The sequence below is a fragment of the Neoarius graeffei genome, chromosome 13 (assembly GCF_027579695.1).
Source record: "Neoarius graeffei isolate fNeoGra1 chromosome 13, fNeoGra1.pri, whole genome shotgun sequence".
Classification (NCBI taxonomy): domain Eukaryota; kingdom Metazoa; phylum Chordata; class Actinopteri; order Siluriformes; family Ariidae; genus Neoarius; species Neoarius graeffei.
Genome location: NC_083581.1, coordinates 11523234 through 11551098, shown reverse-complemented (window position 1 = coordinate 11551098; position 27865 = coordinate 11523234). Strand labels below are relative to the sequence as shown.

The window sequence follows — 27865 nt, the reverse complement described above, 5'->3', positions numbered from 1 at the left end:
AACAACATTGCATGCCATCAGTAAACCAGCTAGAAGGGAATAGAATACAGGTTTTTATTCCATGGAAAAAGTAGCCCGTATGTATAATAATTAACATTAAGCATTTTCCCTGAATGTGTTACAAAACAATTAATAAAACTTCTCCATAGGTAAGTTCTGACCAATCATAGGCTGCTGACAGTTTGTGACGTGACGTATAGCTCCACCCCCAAACCCGGAAGCGGAGCTTTTATGATGACGTTGAATGTTGATGTAGGCGGCAAGATGGCGTGCACAGAGCAGTCTCTCCCGGAACTCGCGGATAAAGAAACGCGGGAGAAGCTTGCTCTCTGGGACCGGAGCTCTGAGCCTATGGCGCCGCTCACGGACAAACAGATGGACTCGGTCCTGGAGATCCGCTCCGCCGCTGAGACTCTCCCCATTCCCGCAGAGGTGAGCGTCAATGAGCTGCAGATGGACCGTGTCTCAAATCGCGCAGTACTGTACTTCATAGTGTGCGAGAAATATTTAGTGGTTCAAAGTATATAGAGTGTCTTTACTTCGAGTATAAAATGCAGTCTGTTCAGTGCAGTAGAGGTATTTTTATCCGCTGTTATGTTCCTACACATACAGTCATGTAATATGTTAAATTATGGTAGCGCACTATTTCGATATGCTATGCCACTATTTGGGACGTAGCCGTAGAGCTGTACATGTTGGCTAACAAGCTAGCATTAAACTTAAATTCAATTTAAACCCCGACATTTTGAGTGACAGTCACTGAATTTTAATGTTTACACTACATATTTATAATAAACACACTCCTCATGTGCTGTTAAATTTCAGGGAGAGTTTCAGCAACAAACTGCACTTTACCTGAGTAAAGAAATCAGCAAGAACTCTGAAAAATATTTAAAAACAATATTATACTGATGATGCTCCTGAAACGCCCCGCCTATTTCTCAAAATATTTACAAACTGGAACTCCCCGCTTCCTTACTCAAAATGTCTATAGACCCCTTCGCACAAACCGACCGTTGCCAGGATGCGCGCGCAGCCTGGACTCAGAAACAATGGCGCTGCCCATAGACCGGCATTATGAGCTGTCAGATTATGCAAAACAATTGTCGTTACAAGATCGAGAATGCTACATAAATAAGTTAACTCTAACAAGTGGACATCGCCTACCGGATCCGTATTTAATTAAAGAGTGGACGGACGATGTTAGTAAGTTCCCTGGTACAGGCCCGTAGCCAGCATTGTGGAGGGGAGGGGGGATCTTTTTTCCCCAAAAGTGAACTTCATCTGGCCCCCTACTCCCGTACCCCCCAAATACACGAGCACACTTCAAATCTTCTAATTTAGACATTTTTTTATTCGTTATAAGTTCTCTGTTGTCTAACTTATTGTTGTTATCTTCCTACAACTGTGCTGTGACTTCATTGTCTGTCTCTGTTGCTCACCTCAGTTGTCTGTTGTTTCTCTTTTCCATTGCCTGTCTCTGTTGCTCTCCTTCATTGTCTGTCTCTGTTGTTGCTCTCCTTCACTGTCTGTCTCTGTTGTTGCTCTCCTTCACTGTCTGTCTCTGTTGTTGCTCTCCTTCACTGTCTGTCTCTGTTGTTGCCCTCCTTCACTGTCTGTCTCTGTTGTTGCCCTCCTTCACTGTCTGTCTCTGTTGTTGCCCTCCTTCACTGTCTGTCTCTGTTGTTGCTCTCCTTCACTGTCTGTCTCTGTTGTTGCCCTCCTTCACTGTCTGTCTCTGTTGTTGCCCTCCTTCACTGTCTGTCTCTGTTGTTGCCCTCCTTCACTGTCTGTCTCTGTTGTTGCCCTCCTTCACTGTCTGTCTGTCTCTGTTGTTGCCCTCCTTCACTGTCTGTCTGTCTGTTGTTGCCCTCCTTCACTGTCTGTCTGTCTGTTGTTGCCCTCCTTCACTGTCTGTCTGTCTGTTGTTGCCCTCCTTCACTGTCTGTCTGTCTGTTGTTGCCCTCCTTCACTGTCTGTCTGTCTGTTGTTGCCCTCCTTCACTGTCTGTCTGTCTGTTGTTGCCCTCCTTCACTGTCTGTCTGTCTGTTGTTGCCCTCCTTCACTGTCTGTCTGTCTGTTGTTGCCCTCCTTCACTGTCTGTCTGTCTGTTGTTGCCCTCCTTCACTGTCTGTCTGTCTGTTGTTGCCCTCCTTCACTGTCTGTCTGTCTGTTGTTGCCCTCCTTCACTGTCTGTCTGTCTGTTGTTGCCCTCCTTCACTGTCTGTCTGTCTGTTGTTGCCCTCCTTCACTGTCTGTCTGTCTGTTGTTGCCCTCCTTCACTGTCTGTCTGTCTGTTGTTGCCCTCCTTCACTGTCTGTCTGTCTGTTGTTGCCCTCCTTCACTGTCTGTCTGTCTGTTGTTGCCCTCCTTCACTGTCTGTCTGTCTGTTGTTGCCCTCCTTCACTGTCTGTCTGTCTGTTGTTGTCTGTCTCTGTTGCTCACTTCAGTTGTTGTTTATGGCATCAGAACACTCCTGATCTGCCCATGCTTTAGCATAAAAAACAACAATTTCTAATTGAGATAAATGTTTCAAGTAATCCTGAGATTGAAATAATATCGCACAGCCCTATAAGGACAATTAATTTAAAATTGCCCAAATGCAGCAACAGTGGGTGTTTTCACACACACTGGTCTGAACATTTTCATTTTTCAGCTAGTGCACACGTTTCTTTTCACTCTGATCCAAATGCCAAACCACTGACAGGGCGTCATGTTACCATGACAGGGCGTCATGTTACCATGATGCCATGTTACCATGACGACTGAAAAACACGTGCTCTTAAAGTCTCGCATTTTACTGTCTTCACACCACACCACAGCTCCGATTTCCCAAGCTGAAAAAAAAAATAAAAGCAGCCCCAGGTCCGACGCTACTAGTACCTAGCCATCGAGCCACCTAACTCATCTCTGTGTGCACGTGTCACTGACACACATAGACTGACGGACGGGCTGACGCTACCCCCCACTGATCACTCTGACAGATCGATCTACCACTACTGCTGTAAACAAAAGAAAAACAAAGTCCTGCACTCAGCACCTTACCCATTTTGGCCCTTTTTTGGAACATGGCGCCAATATTTTGGGACAAAGTAGCAGCAGATTTCTTGCGTTTTCTGTCTTTATCTTCTTTTTTCCCCATTTTCTCTTCTATCCAGGGCTACCGCGTGACGTCACCGTACCGCGAGATTTTGTTAGGCGCCATATTGGAAGACCAAGTACATGCACTCACAATATAAAACAAAGTACGAGCGAGAGTAAAGTGACACGATGGCTGATAATTCTGGTTATGTGAGTACATTACCAGTTGCAGAAAGGGCACGGTATGTGTAGAAACTGGCTGTGATTGATGGGTTTGACCCATATGATAAGACTCGGGGCAAGGGAGAATGGATTTTTTTATTTCATAATTTATTTTTAATTTACTACTTATCTGTTTTTATTTATATATATTTGAATTATTTGGACATGGGGAAAAACTATATTTAAAATCCAAAGAGGGATGGAGGGAGGAAAATTTAAAACAAAAGAAAGAAATGAAATATAGAGTAGAGTATATTTGATAAAATTAAGGATGTTTTTATTCAGTAAACATTTTAAAAAAATGTTCTACAACACTCTAGCCTAGTGACTCAGATCCGCTCTGCATAAAGCAGCTAAATACTCTCTCTGTCTCCTGGCAGAAAGCTCCTTGGTTTGCTCACCTTGTGTCTCAATCACAGCTGGTATCTGTAGAAAGACTTCTTTTCACCTTTCCCATCAGCTTTGTTGGAACACCCTAACACAGCACAAAAGTTTACCATTGTAGATTTTTGATGAACCAAGTGCCTCGTGGGTTCACATACCGCGCGCTGCCGTTATTTCCCCCTAATCACGAGTTTGTTGGTCTTCCAGTATGGCGCAGGGTTTGTTTACTTCCGGTTTCGGGTGACGTCAGTGAAAGGGGTCTAATGGGGGCATTACCGCCACCCACTGGATTGGGGTGTAAAGCAGTCTGAACAAAACGTGTAAACATAAACATAGGAGAAATGAACCCGTTTTTCTAACTCGTCCTCACTTAGTCTACTTTTCTTTTTTGATTAGTCTGGATTTGATATTGTAAATTTTAAATGTGAATCAATGTATATTCATCGGACATGAACAAATGAATAAATCTTGAGTAATCTTGAGGGGCGTGTGTGTCCGGGGAGGGGGGGGGCGATGTCGCGGGGGGGGATCGAACGAACCCTCCGATCCCCCCTGGCTACGGGCCAGTGGTATGCAATGGCCAGATATATACTCGTACCTTATTGACAAGACTTCAGTGTACACCCACGAAAAACTTCGTGCCTACAAGTCTTTAGACGCATATGATTATGTTATGTGCGGGCATGTACAGAACGTATTTTACACTGAAATTAATGAAAACTTCTGTGCTCTGAAGTCAAAAATCTTACTAAATCAGCGTCAAGGTCAGAAGGTTGCTATGTATGAAGCCTGGGTGGTATACAACAAGCTGGAAGGCTACGTTTTGACAGCCAGTTGCGTATGGCAGGGTAAGTAATCTCCTACAAACAAAATTGCATGCAAAGCTAAGTTAACATGCTAACAATATTCATTACATTGTGTAACTATGACCCAGCTAATCAGACAAACGTTACCAAAGTATTTTGCTACATCAATAAACGAAGACTAGAAAGAATAAAAAAGAAAGATTTAATAAATAGTCTGATCTTACCTGTGATGAAGTGGGCGCTGCAAACCCGCTCATTTTTGATAGTGCTTTCATCCCAGTCTACACGTTTGATGGTTTGTAGCCATAGATGTCGGCGATTTTTATTTTTTATTTTTTTGGAATGGGTGAGATCCTGCTGGAATTCTGTACATTTTAACCCCATCACTGCTACGATTCTGACACCCGACAACACAACAACTAGGCATTTCTTCCAAATATTTCTTCTCGTCTCTACCGTCACTGAGTCTTTTTTGGGTCTAGGCTGCGCGCGCAGTTTACTGCGAAGGGGTCTATGGACCCTTTTCACGTGACGTCACGACAAACGCGGCCGCCATTTTGGACATGTACTACCAGTAGTTTACCACAGCCAACATTGAGGAACGGCAGCAAAGAAAGTGTTTATTTTCAGCAAGACTTCCATCTTGCCACTATATTGTTGTGCACCTGGATGTAGTAACCATCAACAAACAAGGCAAGGGTTATCCTTTTATCGGATCCCGGTAGATGCTGACCGACGGAGAAGATGGATAGCGGCATACCAACGCTTGTGTAGTGACCACTTTGTTGGAGGTAAGACGAATAAAATTAGCCAGAAAAGGCATTACATTGCTGTTAACATTCCATTCTAGTTTACTGTAATTATGATCTGGCAGCTATTTACACCGGATCCAGCATAAATAGCTGACGGATCCAGTGTAAATAGCTGCCGGAGCCAACGTTCGAGCTTGCCAGAGCGCTCCGGCCGGCCGCGAGCTAGCGCGCTCCGGAACCTCGGACGTTGGCTCCGGCAGCTATTTACACCGGATCCAATGTAAATAGCTGCCGGAGCCAACGTCCGAGGTTCCAGAGCGCGCTAGCTCGCGGCCGGCCGGAGCGCTCTGGCAAGCTCGAACGTTGGCTCCGGCAGCTATTTACACTGGATCCGGCAGCTATTTACACTGGATCCGGTGTAAATAGCTGCCAGATCATAATTACAGTAAACTAGTAAATACAGTTTTCTGCATCTCGCTCCTTTTTCTTTTATGTTTGTCGCCTTCCTCGCATTCAAACCGATTCGAGCCGAAGTCCACTACATGTCCAAAATGGCGGTCGCGTTTACGAAGGTCACGTGACTGAAAAGGGTCTATACGCTAAAACGCCCCGCCTCCTTTGTCAAAAATGATTATAAACTGAAACGCCCCGCGTCCTTACTCAGTGTTGATACACTGAAACGCCCGCCTCCTAGGTGAAACGCCCCGCCCCCACACTCAGACGATGAAGTGTGATGGAGCTGAACCTGGGGTTTTGATTCTTGTTATTTTCTTGACTGCCTATTATCTGTGTTTCGGACCCCTGGCTTTTTGTCCCTCGCTCTTCCCCTTCCAGCTGCCGATTGAGGATCTGTGCGTCCTGTCGTCTCGCTCTCTGCTTTCTCCGTTCACGGCCGCTGTTCCTGCCTCCATGGAGGACGTGCTTATGAAGGGTTTCCAAACGCTGCAGTTGGAGAACAATCGGATTGAGACAGCTCAGCAGGTAGGAGTGTTTCAGATGCATGACTTTAAATCTTACACTACAGTCTCACACAGGCACAAGGGAAGACCTTTCCTCTGGAACTGTGGGAAGTGTTTCCGGTTCTCGTAGCCTAATGGGTGTGTTGTACTAATAAAGTTCTGAAGTTTTAACTTCTTAAGTCTTTTCTTTCTTGCAGTTTTTCTCCTGGTTCTCCAAACTACAGACTCATATGGACCAAGAAGAAGGTGCCAAATACAGGTGTGTATTGTTTTATACATCCCACCTCTATTGTGAGTTATTTATTAATTTTTTACAAGCAACAAAATCCATGAATCAGCAGATTTTACTTTATAAAGTGTAAATCTCAGTCGGTGAGAACGCATTACGCAGTACTGATGCAGGTAACAAGCCCTTTGCCATAGCAGCACAATTCTTGCTGTATAAAAATCACTTTTCTCAGCAAATAAAAACAAACAAAAGAATGGCAAATACAAGGAAATTTTAATTTTATTAATCATCTTTAGGGTTGTTTACAACAATTTTGAAGCTATGTACCCACTAGATCTCCGCATTGGTAAGTCATGTAGCATGTAATAGTGATGTCAGAATCTCAGATTCTCTCGCATAATTTATACTCTGAGCATGATATTTGAACCTGGGAGAGCGTAAGATGTCAGCACCCAGGGACATTGTTTTTCTTTAAAAAAAAATGTGTACACAGTATACAACTTCAAATATGAACAAGTGCACACTTGAACATGTCTTGTATGGATAAAGGAGTTTATTTTGGGGTTTTGTTTGGCCATTAAGCATTAAGAACCTGTTCCTGTTTATTTTGTGAGATCAAAACTCACATTTTGTATTTTTCTCTTTTTCCTCTGCTTTTATTCTTAACTTTCTGTCTTTCTCACACACTTCATTTATTTCACTCTTCTTTAATACCATCACCATTTTATACATTCTCTTTCTTACTGCAAGAAAATGGTGCAGTTTAATGCAGTTAACTCTCTCTCTCTCTCTCTCTCTGCAGGACAACGCGGGAGTGTTTGAGCTGTTATCAGGAGCAGTGTGATGCTATTTTAACAGATGTTAATGAGGGTCTTAATCATTTGGACTCTCTACAAAAACAATATTTATTCGTTTCCATGAAGACAGGAACGCTACACGAAGCTTGTGAACAGCTCTTGAAGGAGCAGGTGTGTGCACTTTATTAGGAACACATGTAACCCCTGCTTTTTCATGCAGTTATCTAGTCAAGTTGGCTAATCACGTGGTGGTAGCACAGTGCAAAAAAAAAAAAAATAATAATGCAGCTACACCTCAAGAGCTTCAGTTGATATTCACATTTCAGTGTGTGTGTAACTGTGACTCGTGAGCATCCTTTAATTAACCTGATTTATACGTGTGCATGAGGATGTACAAGCTCTTCGCTCAGGTGTGCCTGCTCACAGACTGCACTAGGGGGTGGTGTTGCGTGACTTAAACCAGAATGGAACCCTGATGGGAATTCTGGCTCTTTTCAGCGAATCAGCTCACCACTAGTGGTCAATTCTTTCAGGTTCCAAACAACACACTGCCAAAGTATGTAACATTTTGACTAGAGAGAGTGGGGTCCCCCCCACCCGGAAAAAAAAAACAATAACAAGGATGTTTCAGCACTGTTTAATCATAAATGTGGCCCAGATGACTCCTTTAAGAAGAAGAAAATAAAGTGACTCATACCGTCACTGAAATTGTTTAGCCTGTTTGCATATCTGTAGTATATGTATCATCTGTATTTTATATTGTTTTGTGATTGTTTTTAATTCTGTGGAGTCATTTACATTGTTTAGTTTGTTTTTTCTATTACATGCCTGTTGAAGATATAATCTTATGTTATCTTTATTTTTCTCCTCCTGTAGTCAGAACTGGTGGACCTGGCCGAAAGCATCCAGCAGAAACTGTCTTACTTTAATGAACTGGAGAACATAAACACGGTAATGTACGAATGTTAGTTTCTCTGTGAAGTGTGACTGTTGGCCAGCATTATTGTTTCTATGGTAACGACTTGTCCAGCAGACGTTCCACAATCTGTAAACCCATTAAAATGCATGGAATAATTTGAGTTCAGCTGTAGATGTTCACAGTCTGATGTGATCTGTGCAGAAACTGAACTTGCCCACGTTGTCTGTGAACAGTGAGGGTTTTATACCAACACTTTCCAAATTAGACGACTGCATCGAGTATGTTTCATCACATGTAAGCTGAAAGTCATTTATTTTTAGTTTCAGGTATTTGGCTACTTTCTGCCCGTTTTTATAAAAACATGTTTAAAAATGTATATTTTTGAATTTTTAGTAGCATTTACTACTGCTACTACTAGTAATAAATCATCATGACTTATTTAATTGAACCATACAATGGAAAAAAACACATTTTTAAAAAAAAAAACTTTTTAAAGACCATATTTTAAAACACACCATTTTATTTAGCATTTCTAATAGTTTGATTTAATTACTACTTGTATGTTTCCATATATTTAGGCATCTATAATAATGTTTGATTTTTATATTGATAAATATAACATAAAATCTGCCTTTTCTCTCTTTCCAGCCGAACTTTAAGGATTATCCGGTTTACCTCGCCAAATTCAGGCAGTGTTTGTCCAAAGCTTTGCATCTCTTGAAGACTCACATAATCAACACGTTGCAGAATCTCACAAATCAGCTCACGAAGCGGGTGTGTAAATTTTACTAGTTTTAATGTTTATTTATATAGCACTGGATTTATTTTTTTAAAGAAGTTGAAGCTTACAGCAAGTATGTACAGATATGGTACTGAATACAAATATATTTTCTGTAATTTTTGTTGATTTTATGTTGAACCCCATCAGGACCCTGTGGCCACAGCGAACATGGACAATGCCTTCACACTCTACTACGTGAAGTTCCGAGCTGCAGCACCAAAGCTCAAAGTAAAGAGCATACACACTTTGCTTATATAATCACAGAAGTCAAAAATCAGAATATATTATTTTGAGGCAGAATATTAGCCAAAAAAAGATGCATGTAAAAATGCTGTCTTTTTTAACAATTTTTCTATTGGTAGTAATTGGACATTCGTGTAAGGTTTAACATTTTAACACGTTAAGGTTTACTGTTAAAAACTTGGGGGAACACTTTAGTTGTTAACATTTTGAGTTTTTAAGTTCATTTATTACTAGCTGGTAGTTGTATGGTGGGGTGTGGGGTTTTTATCCCCCGCTGGCTGAAAGGCCCAAAGGGGGATTATGTTGTGGCGAAGTCCGTCTGTCTGTCCCGGGACGGGTACTCACCTTCTGAAATCAACTCCTCTCACAATTTTTGGAGGAATTTCACGAAACTTGACAGAATTCTTTGTAATATGTCGGTAATACACATTGCAATTTCATTCAATTCAGTCGCATTTTACCAGAGTTATGCCCCTTGATTATCAAACTTGTACTTTGACAATTTCATGAAAGTGTGCTTGTCTTCTGAAATGAACTCCTCTCTCAATTCTTGGAGGAATTTCATGAAACTTAGCAAAAGATTTGGTTATATGTTGGTAATACGCATGTTGCAATTTAGTTCAATTCGGTTGAATTTTTTCAGAGTTAGGGCCCTTGATTACCAAACTTGTACTTTGACAGTTTCATGAAAGTGTGCTTGTCGTCTGAAATGAACTCCAGGTTTTGCAGGAACTTCCCAAAACTTTGCAAAAGGCTTTGCTATATGTCGGTAATGTGCATATTATAATTTCGTTCAATTTGGTCACATTTCACCAGAGTTATGGCCCTTGATTTCCAAACTTGTACGTCGACAATTTCACGAGGGTGTATTAAGCACTTATGGCATAGATATAGTTGCCAGTGAGGGATATTGTGCTCTCCAAGCACTCTTGTTTGTTTGTTTTGGGTGATGTGACATTTAAACATTATAAATACCTTAATACCACTAATTATATTTGATGATAATCCTAATCTATCTGTCTCTGGGTCCAGACATTAATTGAGCAGGTTGAACAGCGATCAGAGAAAATCTCAGAGTAAGTGTTTTTGTTTTTTTAACTCTTTTTATTGTTTTTGAGAAACAGAAACCAGCTGTTTCAGATTTAACTGATAAGAGGCTGTAATGTACCTGAACATGAACATCTGGTTAATCATAAAACATAGCATTAAACAGAAGGATTGCTGTTGGAGAGCCAACCATACACTGATAACTGACTGCTAGTCTGTAAAATAAAATTATGAATAAGATGAACCTGCAACATTTCTGTGAAGAATAACCTTCAACCTCACTGTGAGGAACTACCTGTAACAGGTTTTTTTTTTTACACAAATATCATTGAATGTGATTTTAAAGGATGACTATCAGTGTTCATGTTAATTCTTGTATTGTGTGTGTGTGTGTGATCAGGTATCAACAGCTGTTGGATGATATCCATCAGTGTTATCTGGATCAGAGAGAAGTTCTGCTCAGTCCCAGCATTAAGTCCACAATCACTGAGCTGACAGGACAGAACAACAAGGATCACTGTGCTCTAGTACATATACACACACACACAGTTCAGAGAAGTAACACTGAGCAACAACACTACAATTGTACCTTTTTCTTAAGGTCGTTCTTTATTACCGCTAATACTTTTGTTAATGTTAAAGATTTTAAAAAACCCTTCATGTTAATGATAATTCTTCAGGATGGGGCTTGGTTCATGCTAAATTTTCTTTTACACTAATTCCTTTGGTATGATGATACTTGACAGTTTTGTGTGTGTGTGTGTGTGTGTGTGTGTTCAGGTGCGCAGCGGCTGTGCTTTCATGGTTCATGTGTGTCAAGACGAACATCAGCTTTATAACGAATTCTTTTCCAAACCTACAGCCAAGCTGGAGTGAGTGACACTCCTGCTCCTCTGAATTTCCTCTCAGTGTTGTCATGTTGTAACCTGGAACTGAAATGGATGTAATTGAGATTATATGTCGTGAATGTATACAAAATGGCACATATTGGAGTGTGTTTTTTACAAAAAGCACACTGGACATATTTTGTGTGGATGCTGCTCATCACCCTGAAACCACCTTCCACTTCCCACTGTGAAACATGTTGGTGGTAGCAAGTTATCCTTGGAGTCTCTCTCTCTCTCTCTCTCTCTCTCTCTCTCTCTCTCTCTCTCTGACTAATCCCCTCTTTCTGATTTTGCTGGATGGTATTCTCTAAGCAGAGTAGCTGTTTTGCCATATTCTTTATATTTTTTAATAACTGATTTAATGTCATGCTGCATGATGTTCCAAGTTTGGTATTTTCTAATAACCAAACCCTGTTTAATACTTATCCACATCTTTGTCCTGGAAGTGTTTTGGTTGTTCCTTGGTTGTTTGGGTGTGTTGTTTAATAATCTCTGGGTTCTTCCTGTAACAGGCATGTTTATTTATCAAATCCATTCAGTTAATATGTCACTCCTGGTGGCACCACAATTAATTTAGGGGTTTCACAGTAATGGGGGGTGAATACTTGTTTGGTAAAAAAAAAAAAAGTGTTCTATTTTGTGTAGATTCATGACCTCTAATCCCAGTGAAGTCCGTTTTAGTTCCAGGTTGTAATACTACAGAATGGGGAAAAGTCCCATAGTTCCATAAGGGGGTGAATATTTATTCAAGGCACTGTTTTTTGGTACAGGGAGTAGCTTGTTGTGGTAACCAGAAGGATTTGCTAATTAATTAGTATCAACCACAGATTGTACACTATTTAAGAGAATGGAGTGGTGATTTGGGACAAACTTTTTGATGGAGCAGTTTTTGATGTCATCACATGTTAATTTGATGAACGCATGTTTTGCTTCAGCGAGCTGCTCGAGAAACTGTGCATTTCTTTATATGACGTCCTGCGGCCACTCATCATCCACGTGGTCCATCTGGAGACGCTGTCAGAACTCTGCAGCATTTTAAAGAACGAGATGCTGGAGGATCATGTGCACAACAACGGTAAAGATATTATTCTAGGTTCTTGAGCTTGGATGGGAAGGCTGGGGTAACTGACTCTTCGGTGATATTTGTGTGTGTGTGTGTGTGTGTGTGTGTGTGTGTGTAGCAGTGCAGTTGTGTGCGTTTGAGGCCGTGGTGAAACAGATGCTGGAGGATGTTCAGGAACGACTGGTCTACAGAACACACATCTACATCCAGACAGACATCAGCGGATACAACCCAGCACCGGGAGACCTCGCCTACCCCGAAAAACTGCAGATGATGGAGGTCTCTCTCGTGCACGCGCGCACACACACACACACACAATGTGCAGTAATTACTTTGGTCTAGACTAGTACTTTCCACACCACTCTGTAGATGGATTTGAGGGGAAAAATCCAAACTAAGGGCTTTGCCTGAATAATAGATAGTTGACAGAGAATTCAGAACACATCCAGTCTTTTCTGCTTAAAAATGGAAACATGCGTGGGTTTATATTTTAGAAAATTGCTCAGGCCCTGAAAGAGGAGCAGGTGAAAGTCGACACCTCCTTCAGCGATGTCCAGCTGGAGGAATCCGACTCCAGGAAGATTGGAAATACAGGTGTGTGGTTTATTTTATTTTATTTTATTTATTTATATTTAAGGAAAGATACAAATTTTATTTCCAGCTTATGTTATTTAGCTTCAGTTCGTATCAGAGACTCACAGGAACTTAGCGTTGGTGTGTGGCCGCAAAGGTCTTGTCATTAGGACAAATGTTGTTTGGGGGTTATGAAGGTGTTCTTGCTGGAGACACAGTCTAAATGGTATAGATACGGGGGATATAAAATTTTCCTTCAGGGAAAAAAAAAGGCCAAGTGGTGTAATCTGGAACATGGCCAGAAAGGGTTTGTCTGGGATTTGGCCCAAACGGTGTCATTTAAAACATGAATCTCCAGCAGTGGTGTTTTCAATGATGTGGCCCAAATGGTGTCTTGGACATGGCCTCAGTGGTGGAGTCTGGGGTGCAGCCTGAGTACTGGTATTGTCATGGATGTGGCCCAAAATGTAATGCTGTATGTACAGTGGTGCTTGAAAGTTTGTGAACCCTTTAGAATTTTCTATATTTCTGCATAAATATGACCTAAAACATCAGATTTTCACAGTCCTAAAAGTAGGTAAAGAGAACCCAATTTAACAAATGAGACAAAAATCTTATACTTGATTTATTTATTGAGGAAAATGATTCAATATTACATATTTGTGAATGGCAAAAGTAGGTGAACCTTTGCTTTCAGTATCTGGTGTGACCCACTTGTGCAGCAATAATTGCAACTAAACATTTCTGTTAACTGTTGATCAGTCCTGCACCGGCTTGGAGGAATTTTAGCCCATTCCTCCATACAGAACAGCTTTAACTCTGGGATGTTGGTGGGTTTCCTCACATGAACTGCTCACTTCAGGTCCTTCCACAACATTTCTATTGGATTAAGGCCAGGACTTTATTAACATTAACTTTATTCTTCTTTAACCATTGTTTGGTAGAACGACTTGTGTGCTTAGGGTCGTTGTCTTGCTGCATGACCCACCTTCTCTTGAGATTCAGTTCTTGGACAGATGTCCTGGCATTTTCCTTTAGAATTTGCTGGTATAATTCAGAATTCATTGTTCCATCAATGATGGCAAGCCGTCCTGGCTCAGATGCAGCAAAACAGGCCCAAACCATGATCCTACCACCACCTTGTTTCACAGATGGGATAAGGTTCTTATGCTGGAATGGTCCAATCTGTCCACAAAACCTTTTTCCAATAGCCTTCTGGCTTGTCCACATGATCTTTAGCAAACTGCAGATGAGCAGCAGTGTTTCTTTTTGGAGAGCAGTGGCTTTCTCCTTGCAACCCTGCCATGCACACCATTGTTGTTCAGTGTTCTCCTGATGGTGGACTCATGAACATTAACATTAGCCAATGTGAGAGAGGCCTTCAGTTGCTTAGAAGTTACCCTGGGGTCCTTTGTGACCTTGCTATTACACGCCTTGCTCTTGACGTGATCTTTGTTGGTCGACCACTCCTGGGGAGGGTAACAATGGTCTTGAATTTCCTCCATTTGTACACAATCTGTCTGACTGTGGATTAGTGGAGTCCAGACTCTTTAGAGATGGTTTTGTAACCTTTTCCAGTCTGATGAGCATCAGCAACGCTTTTTCTGAGGTCCTCAGAAATCTCCTTTGTTCGTCCCATGATACACTTCCACAAACGTGTTGTGAAGATCAGACGTTGATAGATCCCTGTTCTTTAAATAAAACAGGGTGCCCACTCACACCTGATTTCAGTCAATGAGATGACAAACACCTGTCTCTAATTTCACCTTTAAATTAACTGCTAATCCTAGAGGTTCAAATACTTTTGCCACTCAGATATGTAAGATTGGATAATTTTCCTCAATAAATAAATGACCAAGTATAATATTTTTGTCTCATTTGTTTAACTGGGTTCTCTTTATCTACTTTTAGGGCTTGTGCGAAAATCTGATGTTTTAGGTCCTATTTATGCAGAAATATAGAAAATGCTAGAGGGTTCACAAAAGTTCAAGCACCACTGTCCTTGTATGGGCGTGGCTATTTCTTATAACTGTTTGTCTGCTGTCTAAATTTTGTGTCCTTTGTCCACCAGGAGGCATTTCACCTGCTGATCTACACGGAATGTGGTATCCAACAGTCAGACGCACCTTACTGTGCTTATCTAAACTCTACCGCTGCATTGATGTGAGTCCACATGCACGTGCACGCACGCACTCTCTCGTTTCAGTATCAGATGATTCATACAGATATAAAGCTCATAAGTGTACCTTAATGGATATTCCAGTACTGCTTATAAAATTTTATTTGTATTTAAACTGGATGTTTGTCATCTGTTCACTCTTCTTTCACAGAGGGCTGTTTTTCAGGGTTTGTCTCAGGAAGCACTGTCAGCTTGTATCCTGTCTCTGCTTAAAGCTTCTGAATTCATCCTCAAGAATAAGGTGAGGAGAAGCGAAAGGTGTGGTTTGAGTTTTCAAGTTCATCTTGTGTTAGAGTTGTGGTGACTATTAGGGCCAGGTTATAGATGGTGTAATCGGATATCAGCGATGACTGACTGATTGACTGACTGACTAACACATGACTGGTGCCTGGAAAGATGATGATTGCTCATTTCTAGGAAGGGACACACACAAACAGGAAGAAATTTTAAACAGCTTCTGAAAGTGAGTAGTATTCCCCTAAATATTTTTACATTTGTAAATGATGCACGTAAGAAAAAAAATATCAGGCCACCATAAACACTTTTTTTTAGGATTCAGGCAGTTCTTAAATTGGCGCAGGCACCTCAATTCACTGTGAATGAGAAGACAAAAAATAGACGCAACGTAGCCAATATTATAAACATTTTATTTATTTATTACAAAATGTAGAAGTCTAAACTGTCCTCAGATCAAACTACAATGATTTTAATTTCAGCTTGTTATTTTTTAACTTCTTCATGGGATGTTTTTCTTCTCCTCGTACTCCGTGTGTTTCCATCAATCAGGAGGGATCACAGAGCCGCACACAGGCAGGATTTTTATTTTTAATTTTTTTTAAAGCCAAAAAGGCAGAACAACCATATAATTTAGTGTTTCATCTTCATCAGTTATACAGATTACCATGACAGCCCTATATTGACTATAAACAGGTATGTGGGGTTGTGTAGTCAACATAATTGGTTGTCGTGTTTATTTTATTCTAAATTTTTTTAAAAGTATAATTATTTTTCAATATCATCCAACTCTTCACTGTTTGTAAAAGTCAAATGTTGAACCCTTAAACGACTGGCTCACCCTTTAAAAGAATTCAAAAAGGAACGGGTTGGCATTTCCAATGCTAGCGACATTCCAAAAATGATCCACAATTTGCTGACTTCCTAAGCCACTGATCTTAAATTGTAATGTGAAATTGAAGATGTTTTCTCAAAGTAGTTATATTTTTTTTAAAGTCTTTTGATTGATCTGTTCATGTACGGTTATTCTGTTGTCATGGACCAGAACCGGTCTCTGCCGTCTCGGGGGCAGCCGCAATGAAAAGAAACTATCAGGTGTATTTTATCCAAAACTTCCACTTATGAAACGTAGATAAAGAAAAAATTTGAGAGGAGTTTTGAAGAGATCACGAACAGTGAATTTGTGGAGGTTTTGCTGCACAGAGAGCTAACAGAGCTAGCAATCACTTGCTTTCAAAACAAAAACAATGAAGTGGGTTGTGGGAACGCTGAGCTGACTGCTTTAATGTTTCTTCTATACCCTTTTGGGAAGTTAATGACTTGTTTTGTTTTTCATTTGATGCCGTGATGATAGCTCTTGCTTGTGGTGTTTGAGTATCTTCAGTAGACTTGGCAGTTTGCTAATCAACTTAAACATTTTACAACCCCGATTCCAAAAAAGTTGGGACAAAGTACAAATTGTAAATAAAAACGGAATGCAATAACTTACAAATCTCAAAAATTGATATTGTATTCACAATAGAACATAGACAACATGTCTCACTTTCGACATTTGATATTTTGAAATTTCATGCCAAATATTGGCTCATTTGAAATTTCATGACAGCAACACATCTCAAAGTTGGGACGGGGCAATAAGAGGCTGTAAAAGTTAAAGGTACAAAAAAGGAACAGCTGGAGGACCAAATTGCAACTCATTAGGTCAATTGGCAATAGGTCATTAACATGACTGGGTATAAAAAGAGCATCTTGGAGTGGCAGCGGCTCTCAGAAGTAAAGATGGGAAGAGGATCACCAATCCCCCTAATTCTGCGCCAACAAATAGTGGAGCAATATCAGAAAGGAGTTTGACAGTGTAAAATTGCAAAGAGTTTGAACATATCATCATCTACAGTGCATAATATCATCAAAAGATTCAGAGAATCTGGAAGAATCTCTGTGCATAAGGGTCAGGGCCGGAAAACCATACTGGGTGCCCGTGATCTTCGGGCCCTTAGATGGCACTGCATCACATACAGGCATGCTTCTGTATTGGAAATCACAAAATAGGCTCAGGAATATTTCCAGAGAACATTATCTGTGAGCACAATTCACCGTGCCATCTGCCGTTGCCAGCTAAAACTCTATAGTTCAAAGAAGCTGTATCGAAACATGATCCAGAAGCGCAGACGTCTTCTCTGGGCCAAGGCTCATTTAAAATGGATTGTGGCAAAGTGGAAAACTGTTCTGTGGTCAGATGAATCAAAATTTGAAGTTCTTTATGGAAATCAGGGATGCTGTGTCATTCGGACTAAAGAGGAAAAGGACGACCCAAGTTATCAGCGCTCAGTTCAGAAGCCTGCATCTCTGATGGTATGGGGTTGCATTAGTGCATGTGGCATGGGCAGCTTACACATCTAGAAAGACACCATCAATGCTGAAAGGTATATCCAGGTTCTAGAGCAACATATGCTCCCATCCAGACGACGTCTCTTTCAGGGAAGACCTTGCATTTTCCAACATGACAATGCCAAACCACATACTGCATCAATTACAGCATCATGGCTGCGTAGAAGAAGGGTCCGGGTACTGAACTGGCCAGCCTGCAGTCCAGATCTTTCACCCATAGAAAACATTTGGCGCATCATAAAACGGAAGATACGACAAAAAAGACCTAAGATAGTTGAGCAACTAGAATCCTACATTAGACAAGAATGGGTTAACATTCCTATCCATGAACTTGAGCAACTTGTCTCCTCAGTCCCCAGACGTTTACAGACTGTTGTAAAGAGAAAAGGGGATGTCTCACAGTGGTAAACATGGCCTTGTCCCAACTTTGAGATGTGGTGTTGTCATGAAATTTAAAATCACCTAATTTTTCTCTTTAAATGATGCATTTTCTCAGTTTAAACATTTGATATGTCATCTATGTTCTTTTCTGAATAAAATATGGAATTTTGAAACTTCCACATCATTGCATTCCGTTTTTATTTACAATTTGTACTTTGTCCCAACTTTTTTGGAATCGGGGTTGTAATACCTTATTTTATGAAGCTTTTTAGCTAGCTAACTCAGTGTAATGTTAGCTAGTTTACTTTCTAAGCTTGCTTGTGTTAGCAAACAGCATATCAAATCAATATCAGTCTACATCAAATATTTGTTTGTTAGACTGAATCATGGCTAGCGTTACAAATGCGCAGCTAGCTGCCATTTTGATCGGCTTTCTTTAGAATTCAAGGTAAATGTTTCTGCTGGAATTTTTACACCTCATAAGCAAACCATGTTAGTCATTCCTAGCTGCTAATCAAGAGTGGAAAAAAATTACAGGCTTTTAAACTAAAACTTATGTTCAAAATGTCATTCGGTGGAACACATGTAGGCGATTATGGCCATGTTTGCTAGGCTGTTGGCTTCCTGTAAATCATGTTTGGTGTTCAATTTCAATCTTTTTTTTTTAATTTTTCATTTTCAGAGTCCAATCGATGGGCAGCTCTTCCTTATCAAGCACCTCCTCATTATGAGAGAGCAGATTGCACCGTTCCATACCGATTTTGCCATTAAAGAAATCTCACTCGACCTGAAGAAAACCAGAGGTGGGCCTTTTTATCAAAACAAAAGCAATGCGAGTGTACCTTGGGGTGGGTGCAGTTTGAAAAAAGACGTCTAAATAATCTTTAGCTTCTTTTCCATTGAGCTTACACAGTAAGGAGTTCTTGGGGCAGCCATATTGGCTGGTTGCCTAGCAACAGCATTCTCTTAACTTTCCTAGTGACCTCATATCTGAAGTAAAGCAAGCTCATTAGTTAAACACAGGGTCTTCAGGTGAAGCTTGTGTTCAAGCTGAAGATAAAACAACAAGCTCCACTCCATCAGTTCCTGGTCTCCTGGTGCTTCCGGGTCAAAGCGTTTGAGAAAACACTTACTTGTTTTTCTGAAATAAATCCAGAGAAGTTATCATGCAAAGCTCAGAAGGAATATTATCTAATGTGATCTGTTTCTTGTTCAGACGCTGCCTTTAAGATCCTGAACCCCAAAGCTGTGCCCAAGTTCTTCCGTCTCAATAGCCACAACGCCATCCTGGAGTTCCTGCTCGAGGTATCGGTCCTGGGCAATCATGCTTTTCATGCGTGTATACAAATTCGTGTGTGTACGCACACACACACACACACACACACACACACACACACACACACACACACACACACACATACATACATACATTATTTTTATATATATATATATATATATATATATATATATATATATATATATATATATATATATATATATATAAAATATCACACACATAGGGCTCGAAATTCATATATTTTTTCACCAGCCTGCCGGACTAGTTACCTTCCAAAGTAACTCGCCAAACAGAAAATCAACTCGCCAAAATTTGCTCATGTATGAATTTTACTTCTGTCAAAAATAACACAAAAGAGAGTAGTTACCATTGTTCATGACTAATGTGCATTTATTTCAAGACCCGAGTATTTTGATACCGTTTTTTTTTTGCACACTTAACAAACTGGCATTTGTTGTTCCATGTCCTCCTCACGATATCTAAAAAAAAATGCCAGATGACTGACCCCTTACTAGTTCTTTTAGGAACCAATTCATCCGCTTCCATTTTTAATTTGTCGCTGAAATTGACAGAGCTTACACGGTAGCCTATGCAACACCAGCGATTGCACAAACTGAGTCAGCACTGTAAACTGAAACTAGTAAATCTTCCCACAAGTTCCTTTCAGCACCTAGATGTCGCCTGGGATTGGTTGGCGAGTGTGTCTTTTTTTTTTTTTTTTAATTTATTTTTTTTATTTTAACCCTTAGGCAGCCTCTCACATTACTGTCTGAGGGATAGGGAGAAAACCACCGGAAAAGGCTTTAAACAAACGCAAGTTGGCAGATGACCATAAAATACTCGATAGTTACAATATAATAATTATATGGATCTCGCACAGAATTTTCGGAGATATATCGAGTATATTCGATATATCACACAGCCCTAGTCTGAATCTTCACTTCATATATATATATTTTTTATTTTCAACTAGCCAGCCGGGCTGGCTAGTGACAGGAATTACCCGCCAAATGAAAAATTAAGTCGCCTCGGGTGACCGGACCACCGCGAATTTCAAGCCCTGATATATCATTATCTCTAGCCGCTTTATCCTGTTCTACAGGGTCGCAGGCAAGCTGGAGCCTATCCCAGATGACTATGGGTGAAAGGTGGGGTACACCCTGGACAAGTCGCCAGGTCATCACAGGGCTGACACATAGACCCAGACAACCATTCACATTCACACCTACGGTCAATTTAGAGTCACCAGTTAACCTAATCTGCATGTCTTTGGACTGTGGGGGAAACCGGAGCACCCGGAGGAAACCCACGCGGACACGGGGAGAACATGCAAACTCCACACAGAAAGGCCCTCGCCGGCCACGGGGCTCGAACCCGAACCTTCTTGCTGTGAGGTGACAGTGCTAACCTTTTTTTTTTTTTTTTTTTTTTTTTTTTTACATTTAATTTTACTTGCACTCACTCACTCATTAGGGAACTCCAGAGATCAAAGAGCACTACATTGACTCAAAGAAGGATGTGGACCGGCATCTCAAGTCCAGCTGTGAGCAGTTTATTCAGCAGCAGACTTGCATGTTCGTGGGAAATCTGGAGGAGTTTCTGACCAAGGTGGGTTTGGAACACTGTGTGTGTGTGAGACACACAAAATCCTAGAAGTTATTTTGATGCTTTTCATTTCACTTTGGTCCTGTGCGCCTGTAGTTGGCGCAACAGACAGAGTGATCGATACATGCAGCGCTACACTACATAGCCAAAAGTATGTGGACACCTGACCATCCCGTCCACATGTCCTTGTTGAACATCTCATGCCAGATTTATTCCTCTTTCCTGTTATAATAAGCTCCATGTTTCTCCACTAGATTTTGGGGTGTGGCTGTGGGGATTTGTGTTCGTTCAGTTACAAGAGTATTAGTGAGATGAGATCCTGATGTTGGGATGTTGAGGCTCCAGTTCATCCAAAAGGTGTTTAGTGGGGTTGAGTTCAATCAGAGCTCTGTGCAGGACACTTGAGTTCTTAACTCCAACCTTCACACACCATGCCTTCATGGAGCTCGCTTTGTGCACTTGGTCATGCTGGAACAGGTTTGGATTCTTAGTTCCATGCTACAGCATAAGACATTCTGTACGATTGTGTGGCAACAGTTTGGTGAAGACTCTCATATGGGTGTGATGGTCAGGTGTCCACAAACTTTTGGCCATGTAGTTTATATCACTGACATGTATAATCTCTGGGCATGTTCAGGTGTCTGCGTTGAAGGCAATGGTGGTTGGAGGAGGGCCGAATTACCAGCTCTCTCAGCAGCCCTGGGCTCAGCCTGGTAAGTTTGTGTGTCAGTGAGTGAGGTGTGGGCTGTTTGGTGTAGCATTATTTCTGTCCATGTTAATTCAAGTCAAATATACAAATGTAATAAAACACCTGATGTGCAGTATTGGATCCATGTGTGTGTAGCAAAGATCAATGACCTAGTGATGTCCACATATCGGGTGATGAAGACCAAACTGCCACTGACGTTACAGAGCATGACGTTGTACCTGGCAAACAAAGACACGGAGTTCATCCTGTTCAAACCCGTGAGGGTGAGATGCATGTGTTCACTTCACCTCAGCAAACACCAGTACACCCATTCATTCAGCATCAACATGTGTGTTTCAATCACCTCACTGAGTGTATTGTATGTCTAAGATAATGGCCACAGGGAATACTCATTTCTGAGTGGTTGGGAAGTCTGCATTACTTTCTTATATCCGAACACTGAAACTGTGCTCCTCATACTGTAAAGGTGTTGGAATGTAAACCTGTTTCACCTGTTGTCACATTACACCCCCACACTGTTGAGCCGTGATTCTATGTTGCTTTAGAATAACATCCAGCAAATGTTCATGAAGCTCCACACGCTGCTGCAGGAGGAGTACAGTGGAGAGGACTTGCAGATCATCGCCTGCCCTTCCATGGAACAGGTGTGTGCTTTTGTTTATTTCATTAATACATACCACACAGAGGAGTGTTTTAAATTAAGTGTGTATCAGCTGTTAGATTTAATACTGATTTCTCAGACTGCTAGTCAGTGATGCGTCTCTCCAGTCAGGCAGAACATTACATTTCATTAGAGGCATTTTGCAGACATACAGCATACCCAAAGCAGCCTGGGGAGCAATTTGGGGTTAGGTGCCTTGCTCACGGGCACTTCAGCCATTTCTACTGGTCCAGGGCGAACCAGCAACTTCTTAGTCCCAAAGCTGCTTCTCTAACCATTAGACTGTGTTCCACGGCGTGGCCCATCAGGATGGCTTCTCGTACCTGGGCCATGCTACAGGATGTAGAAAATCTTAACTGATCTCTGCTGAGTAAAACACCATCTTACAACTGATGGTTCCAGACTGATGGAGAGAGACAGATGGACAAAGACAGACATGCAGACGGAGAGGCAATCAGTTGAAGAGAAAAACAGATGGAGATGCAGGCAGATGGTGAGAGATGGATAGACAGTTGTAAACATGGACAAAGACTGGTGAAAAGCAAGACAAACTGAAAGAAGCAGATGGAGACACAGACAGATGGAGAACCAGTCCACTGGAGAGACAAATGGATGGAGAGAGACTGGTGAAGAGACAAACACTGGCAGATACAGATGGAGACAAGGAGTCCACTGAAGAGACAAATGGATCGAGACATATATAGAGACACAGACTAATGGAGGGTTCTTCCATTGGTGAGAGAGACTGATGGAGAAAGGAACGTTTGACAGACAGATGGACAAAGACATGCAGATGGAGAGACAGAAGTTTATAAATCTCAGCTGTAGAAAGTGTTTTATTTTTGCTTCTTTGCAGGTCAATCTGTTGCTGTCAGTGAGTAAATAGATGAGAAGCGAAAGCACAATGGACGTGATGAAGATGAAATTGAGTTCTTCGCCCAACACAAGATTCAGAAAATAAATGTGTTAGACAAAGTTTCTTATTTTTACATGAATTTTTTTTTTTTTTCCTAAAGAAGAATCCGGAGCAGTGTGCTTCCATAACATTCTGCGAGCAAAAATGGCTGCAGTTTCCAAAGGAACAGGACGTTTTGAATACAAGTCCTTCCTGAGCAGCATCTCGTCCTGTTTCCATGGAAACAGTGTGTAACTACACTGCTATTTTAACTCCAGATAACTAAACATGTGCAGTAAAGAATGCAGCTGCAGAATAATGCATTTTGGGAGGTCAGGTTTTTTTTTTATTAGTGTATTATAGATTTTATAATATATTCTGATGAATGTAAATGTACAGATAAAATTTCACACTTCTCATGATCAGCTGATGTTTATTCTTCACATGACTTCCTGTCTGAGAAGGAAATTATTAAAAAAAATGGACATGATGAACATCTTTCTCAATTGAAGACCCCTGATCCTGTGTTCTTAGTACGTGTTTGTGTGATGGAGTTTGTGCTCATCTCTCTCTCTCTCTCTCTCTCTCTCTCTCTCTCTCTCTCTCTCCCCTCCCATCTGTCTCACTATCTGTTTGTATGCTTGTCTGTCAATTTTATGTCAGACTGACTGTCTTTCTGTCCGTTTCTGAGTGATGGTCTGTTTGTGTGATTGTATCTCTGTATGTCTATCCCTCTGAGTGACTTTCAAAACAAGGTCCTTCCCAAATCAGGAAACTTTTTGAGGATGGGCGGCACGGTGGTGTAGTAGTTAGCGCTGTCGCCTCACAGCAAGAAGGTCTGGGTTCGAGCCCTATGGCCGACGAAGGCCTTTCTGTGTGGAGTTTGCATGTTCTCCCCATGTCCGTGTGGGTTTCCTCCGGGTGCTCTGGTTTCCCCCACAGTCCAAAGATGTGCAGGTTAGGTTAACTGGTGACTAAATTGACCGTAGGTGTGAATGTGAGTGTGAATGGTTGTCTATGTGTCAGCCCTGTGATGACCTGGCGACTTGTCCAGGGTGTACCCCGCCTTTCGCCCGTAGTCAGCTGGGATAGGCTCAAGCTTGCCTGCGACCCTGTAGAAGGATAAAGCGGCTAGGGCTAATGAGATGAGATATTTGAGGACAGCCACCTAACATTTTGATCAGATTTATTTCTATTTTGGGGTTTTGTTGTATTCCAGAAAGATCTGAATGTACTAAGAAGCTGAGATGCAATTGCAGTGCTGCTTTGAGTCAAAATGGGGTCCTTTTAACCAACACTTCATTATCATGCCCGTTTGAATTTCCGAGAAAACTTTCTTTTAATAATGAACATTCATTTAAGAATGACTTAAAACATGCTCCCTGAATATAGTGTTATTAAAATTACTTAAAAGAATAAAGTGCTTTGTGGAAGTATAAGGAGTAGAGGCTGTATAAATAAATCAGAAATGTGTGCGCACCACTGATAACTTGTGCGCAAGTTAAAAAAAAAAGAATCGCATATGCAAATGTGGTTTCCCTTTTGGGACTTGTTTAAAAAAAAAAAAGAACACTAGCAGTGTTGGATGAGGTTATGTTTTTTTTTTTTTTTGCCTGTCTTTCCAACATGACTCAAAAAGTAGTGAACAGACTTTGGTGAACAGCTTTCATACTATCCTAGGTTACCAGAGTTGTACTAGCGGGTTTTTTTTTTTTTTTTAAATTGTAGTTGAGATTTTGATTAAACCTGGCAACTCTGCATGTAAACTTCATACCCATGTTTTTCAAGCTTTGCAAGAAAGTGAAAATCTCAAAAAGAAGGAATATTAAAATTTGTTTCAAACACACATATTCAATCTAAATGTATTCACGTTTGGTTACAAACCTTATGCAAGGTTTTTAATTTCATGTGGCGCTTCAGAGATGCTGATCTTTCTAGAATACAACAAACCCAAAAACAAGTAGAACTCAACACCAACGATTAGATTAGATAAAACTTTTTATTGATCCCTTTGGGAGGGTTCCCTCAGGGAAATTCAGATTCCAGCAGCATCATTACAGATAAACAGAAAAAAGAAATGGAGAAAACTAATAGATAAATTAAAATAAATTAAGTATTTACATATACAAGTATAAAAAGAATAAGATATGGGGAAGAGAGGAAGGGGGAGAGGGAGATACTCCCACTGCTAACAAATCTAGTCAAAATTGTGAGCCTGAAATACCCTTGAAATAAGCTTCAAACAAGGTGGATGTTGCTGAAATAAAACTATCAGACATTTGACCTTGCTGTGACCTTGATACTCTTTGGGTCCATTCCGAAATCTAATTGGTTCATCTGCTGGTTACAATGATTCTGTATAAATCCTACAAACACTCAAGTTATCGCACTAACAAGAATCTTGGCTGGACATATGCTGTCTACTGGCAGAGGCACAGCCAATGTAAATCAGACCAAATATTATTTGCTGTCAAATTTAAACAACTCGTCCCTAATGTGGGAAAGACATTCTTTTGAAACATACAGTAGTTTGCTTGCTTACTCAGTCACATTAGAAGATGGAAAGCTTGCCAGAAAGTTAGTATTGTAAGGGTGGACCAGGGAGTTAAAAATAAAGAATGCAATAAAAACAGTGGCTGATTTGCCCCATTGATTGGCATTAAACCCTATCAATTCATCACTGTGTCCAAGTATAAACGCAAATTAATTTCTTCTGAAAGTTTCTGCATCATTAACAGCAGCTGCAGGCAGCTGAAATGTGTGAGGTTCTTCACAGCGTGCCTGGAACAGCATAGAACGGGGTAAACATGCTTTAATACACATACTCTGACAAAAATAAAGATACACAGCCCTGTTACCAGCATTCATATCAGTTGAAAGGTTAAATACATTTTTCTTAAAAAAAAAAAGAAGGAAAGAGAGAGGCAAGATTTCTGAGAAGAAAACCGGGGACGTTTTCGGTTCGGCAGGGAAACTATCATTAACACATCTAATGTTTTCATCTTTGTAATAAAAAGAGGGGACATTTCTGGTTTTCATGTATTTTGATCATGCATTGCATAAAAAGTGGGATTTTCCTCACTGAGTGCACTGTAGGCCTATTCTGCAGCTGCTTTAGATCAACATTAATTAAAGACGTGAAAATCTCTGGTATGGGTACATAGTTTAGATTTATAGACTCTTAAATTGTAGGCTAACTGACATGTTTTAGACCCATGAAAGTAAATATATTAAATGAATTACCATATATGCCACTAGTAATTGACAACCACTACATCTCAATACAGTGTGACAAGCAATGTTCTGTCATATACAACAAAGCAAAAGGTAGCTTACACATTTAAAGGCTAAATAACATTTAGACGACAAACAATGTCACTTAGGCCTACAAAAAAAGACGATGGTTTACCTGTCCAGGAGTGGACGAAGCGATCTGTCAAAGCTGAATGAATGACTTTAGTTTAGGCAAAGTTTGTAGCACTCCACTAAAAAGTTGTTCCTCAGCTCCACCAATAAAAATACTGGAAAGGCTATTGCCAGAGGTGTTATAGAACAGTGTTACTCAACCACTGGGCTGCAGCCCATTAGTGGGCCATGAAGTGCCATCTAGTGGGCCACAATTTTTTTTTTCATGTTTGAAGCCAAATAGTAGTGTCCCAAATCCAGTAGCTGGTTTGCCGTACACTTTTCAAGTGGAATAAAAACATTTGTGAGTAAATTAAGAACAAGCCCTTATTTTTGTCACATCTCTCCTCAACATGATAAGTTGATCAGCAGAGCTGGTGGGGTCATGCATGTACAGATACGTCTATCCATCCATTATGTGTAGCCACTTATCCTGTGTAGGGTTGCAGGCAAGCTGGAGCCTATCCCAGCTGACTATGGGTGAGAGGTAGGATACACCCTGGACAAGTCACCAGATCATCGCAGGGCTGACACGTAGAGACAAACAACCATTCGCATTCACAACTACGGTCAATTTAGAGCCACCAATTAGCCTAACCTGCATGTCTTTGAACTGTGGGGGAAACCGGAGCACTTGGAAGAAACCCACGCAGACACAGGGAGAACATGCAAACTCCACACAGAAAGGCCTTTGTTGGCTGCTGGACTCAAACCCAGGACCTTCTTGCTGTGAGGCGACAGTGCTAACCACAACACCACCATGCCGTCTGTACAAATACACATAATTACAAATACAAATGACTAAAAGTATACACAATCTTAAAAAAAAATTAAATCTTTAATCCCTTTTGACTGAAAATGTCCTACATGCAAGGTTTGGCTTCTGGCACATCCATACAGTTTTAAATACAATACCTACAATTAAAAACAGTTTGTTTTATTGCATTTATTTAATTCTTGGGCTCCCATCTGTAACAGGGAGTGATACTGCATTCAGTTAATACACTTTACAAGAGATTATTAGTTTCTAATAGGATACATGAACCAAAATAATTGGGGATCTTTTTTATTGGACCTTGACTCGTTACAAGTATGAATAGGTGGGCCTTAAAGTAGAAATGATTGAGAACCCCTGTTCTGAAACATCTCTGCTATCGGCCTGAGCCTGTCTTAAAGTGATCCACAAAACAATACATGAGCCGTCTGCTGAAATCTGGTACATGTTTCGATCTGGAGTTTTTTCTTCTTTTTTCGCGTCTGTCAGACATGGTTAAAAATGGTGACATTTCCAGGGACAGCTCCAGCTGGGGACAGGCCATCAAAAATGTCAAGTCAAGTTTATTTGTATAGCACTTTTAACAATAAACA

The 27865-nt window shown here is 40.7% G+C and overlaps 1 protein-coding gene across 2 annotated transcripts; it reads left to right on the top strand.

Annotated features, from left to right (window-relative positions):
• Window positions 1-227: 227 nt before the first annotated feature.
• On the top strand, window positions 228-23582 carry cog3 (component of oligomeric golgi complex 3). 2 transcript variants are annotated; one of them, XM_060937247.1, is made up of 23 exons: window positions 228-432; window positions 6080-6226; window positions 6402-6463; window positions 7236-7401; window positions 8107-8181; window positions 8351-8443; window positions 8798-8923; window positions 9078-9158; window positions 10206-10249; window positions 10621-10747; window positions 11001-11092; window positions 12043-12182; window positions 12292-12449; window positions 12665-12764; window positions 14815-14906; window positions 15074-15163; window positions 18608-18728; window positions 19142-19230; window positions 20696-20830; window positions 21465-21540; window positions 21672-21799; window positions 22082-22180; window positions 23054-23582. In XM_060937247.1, exons 1-23 carry the CDS (start codon window positions 232-234, stop codon window positions 23081-23083), a joined length of 2472 nt encoding a protein of 823 aa, XP_060793230.1. In that variant the 5' UTR covers window positions 228-231; the 3' UTR covers window positions 23084-23582. The 2 variants fall into 2 exon arrangements, with proteins under 2 accessions (XP_060793230.1, XP_060793229.1); XM_060937246.1 differs by having other exon boundaries at window positions 12289-12449.
• Window positions 23583-27865: the final 4283 nt, after the last annotated feature.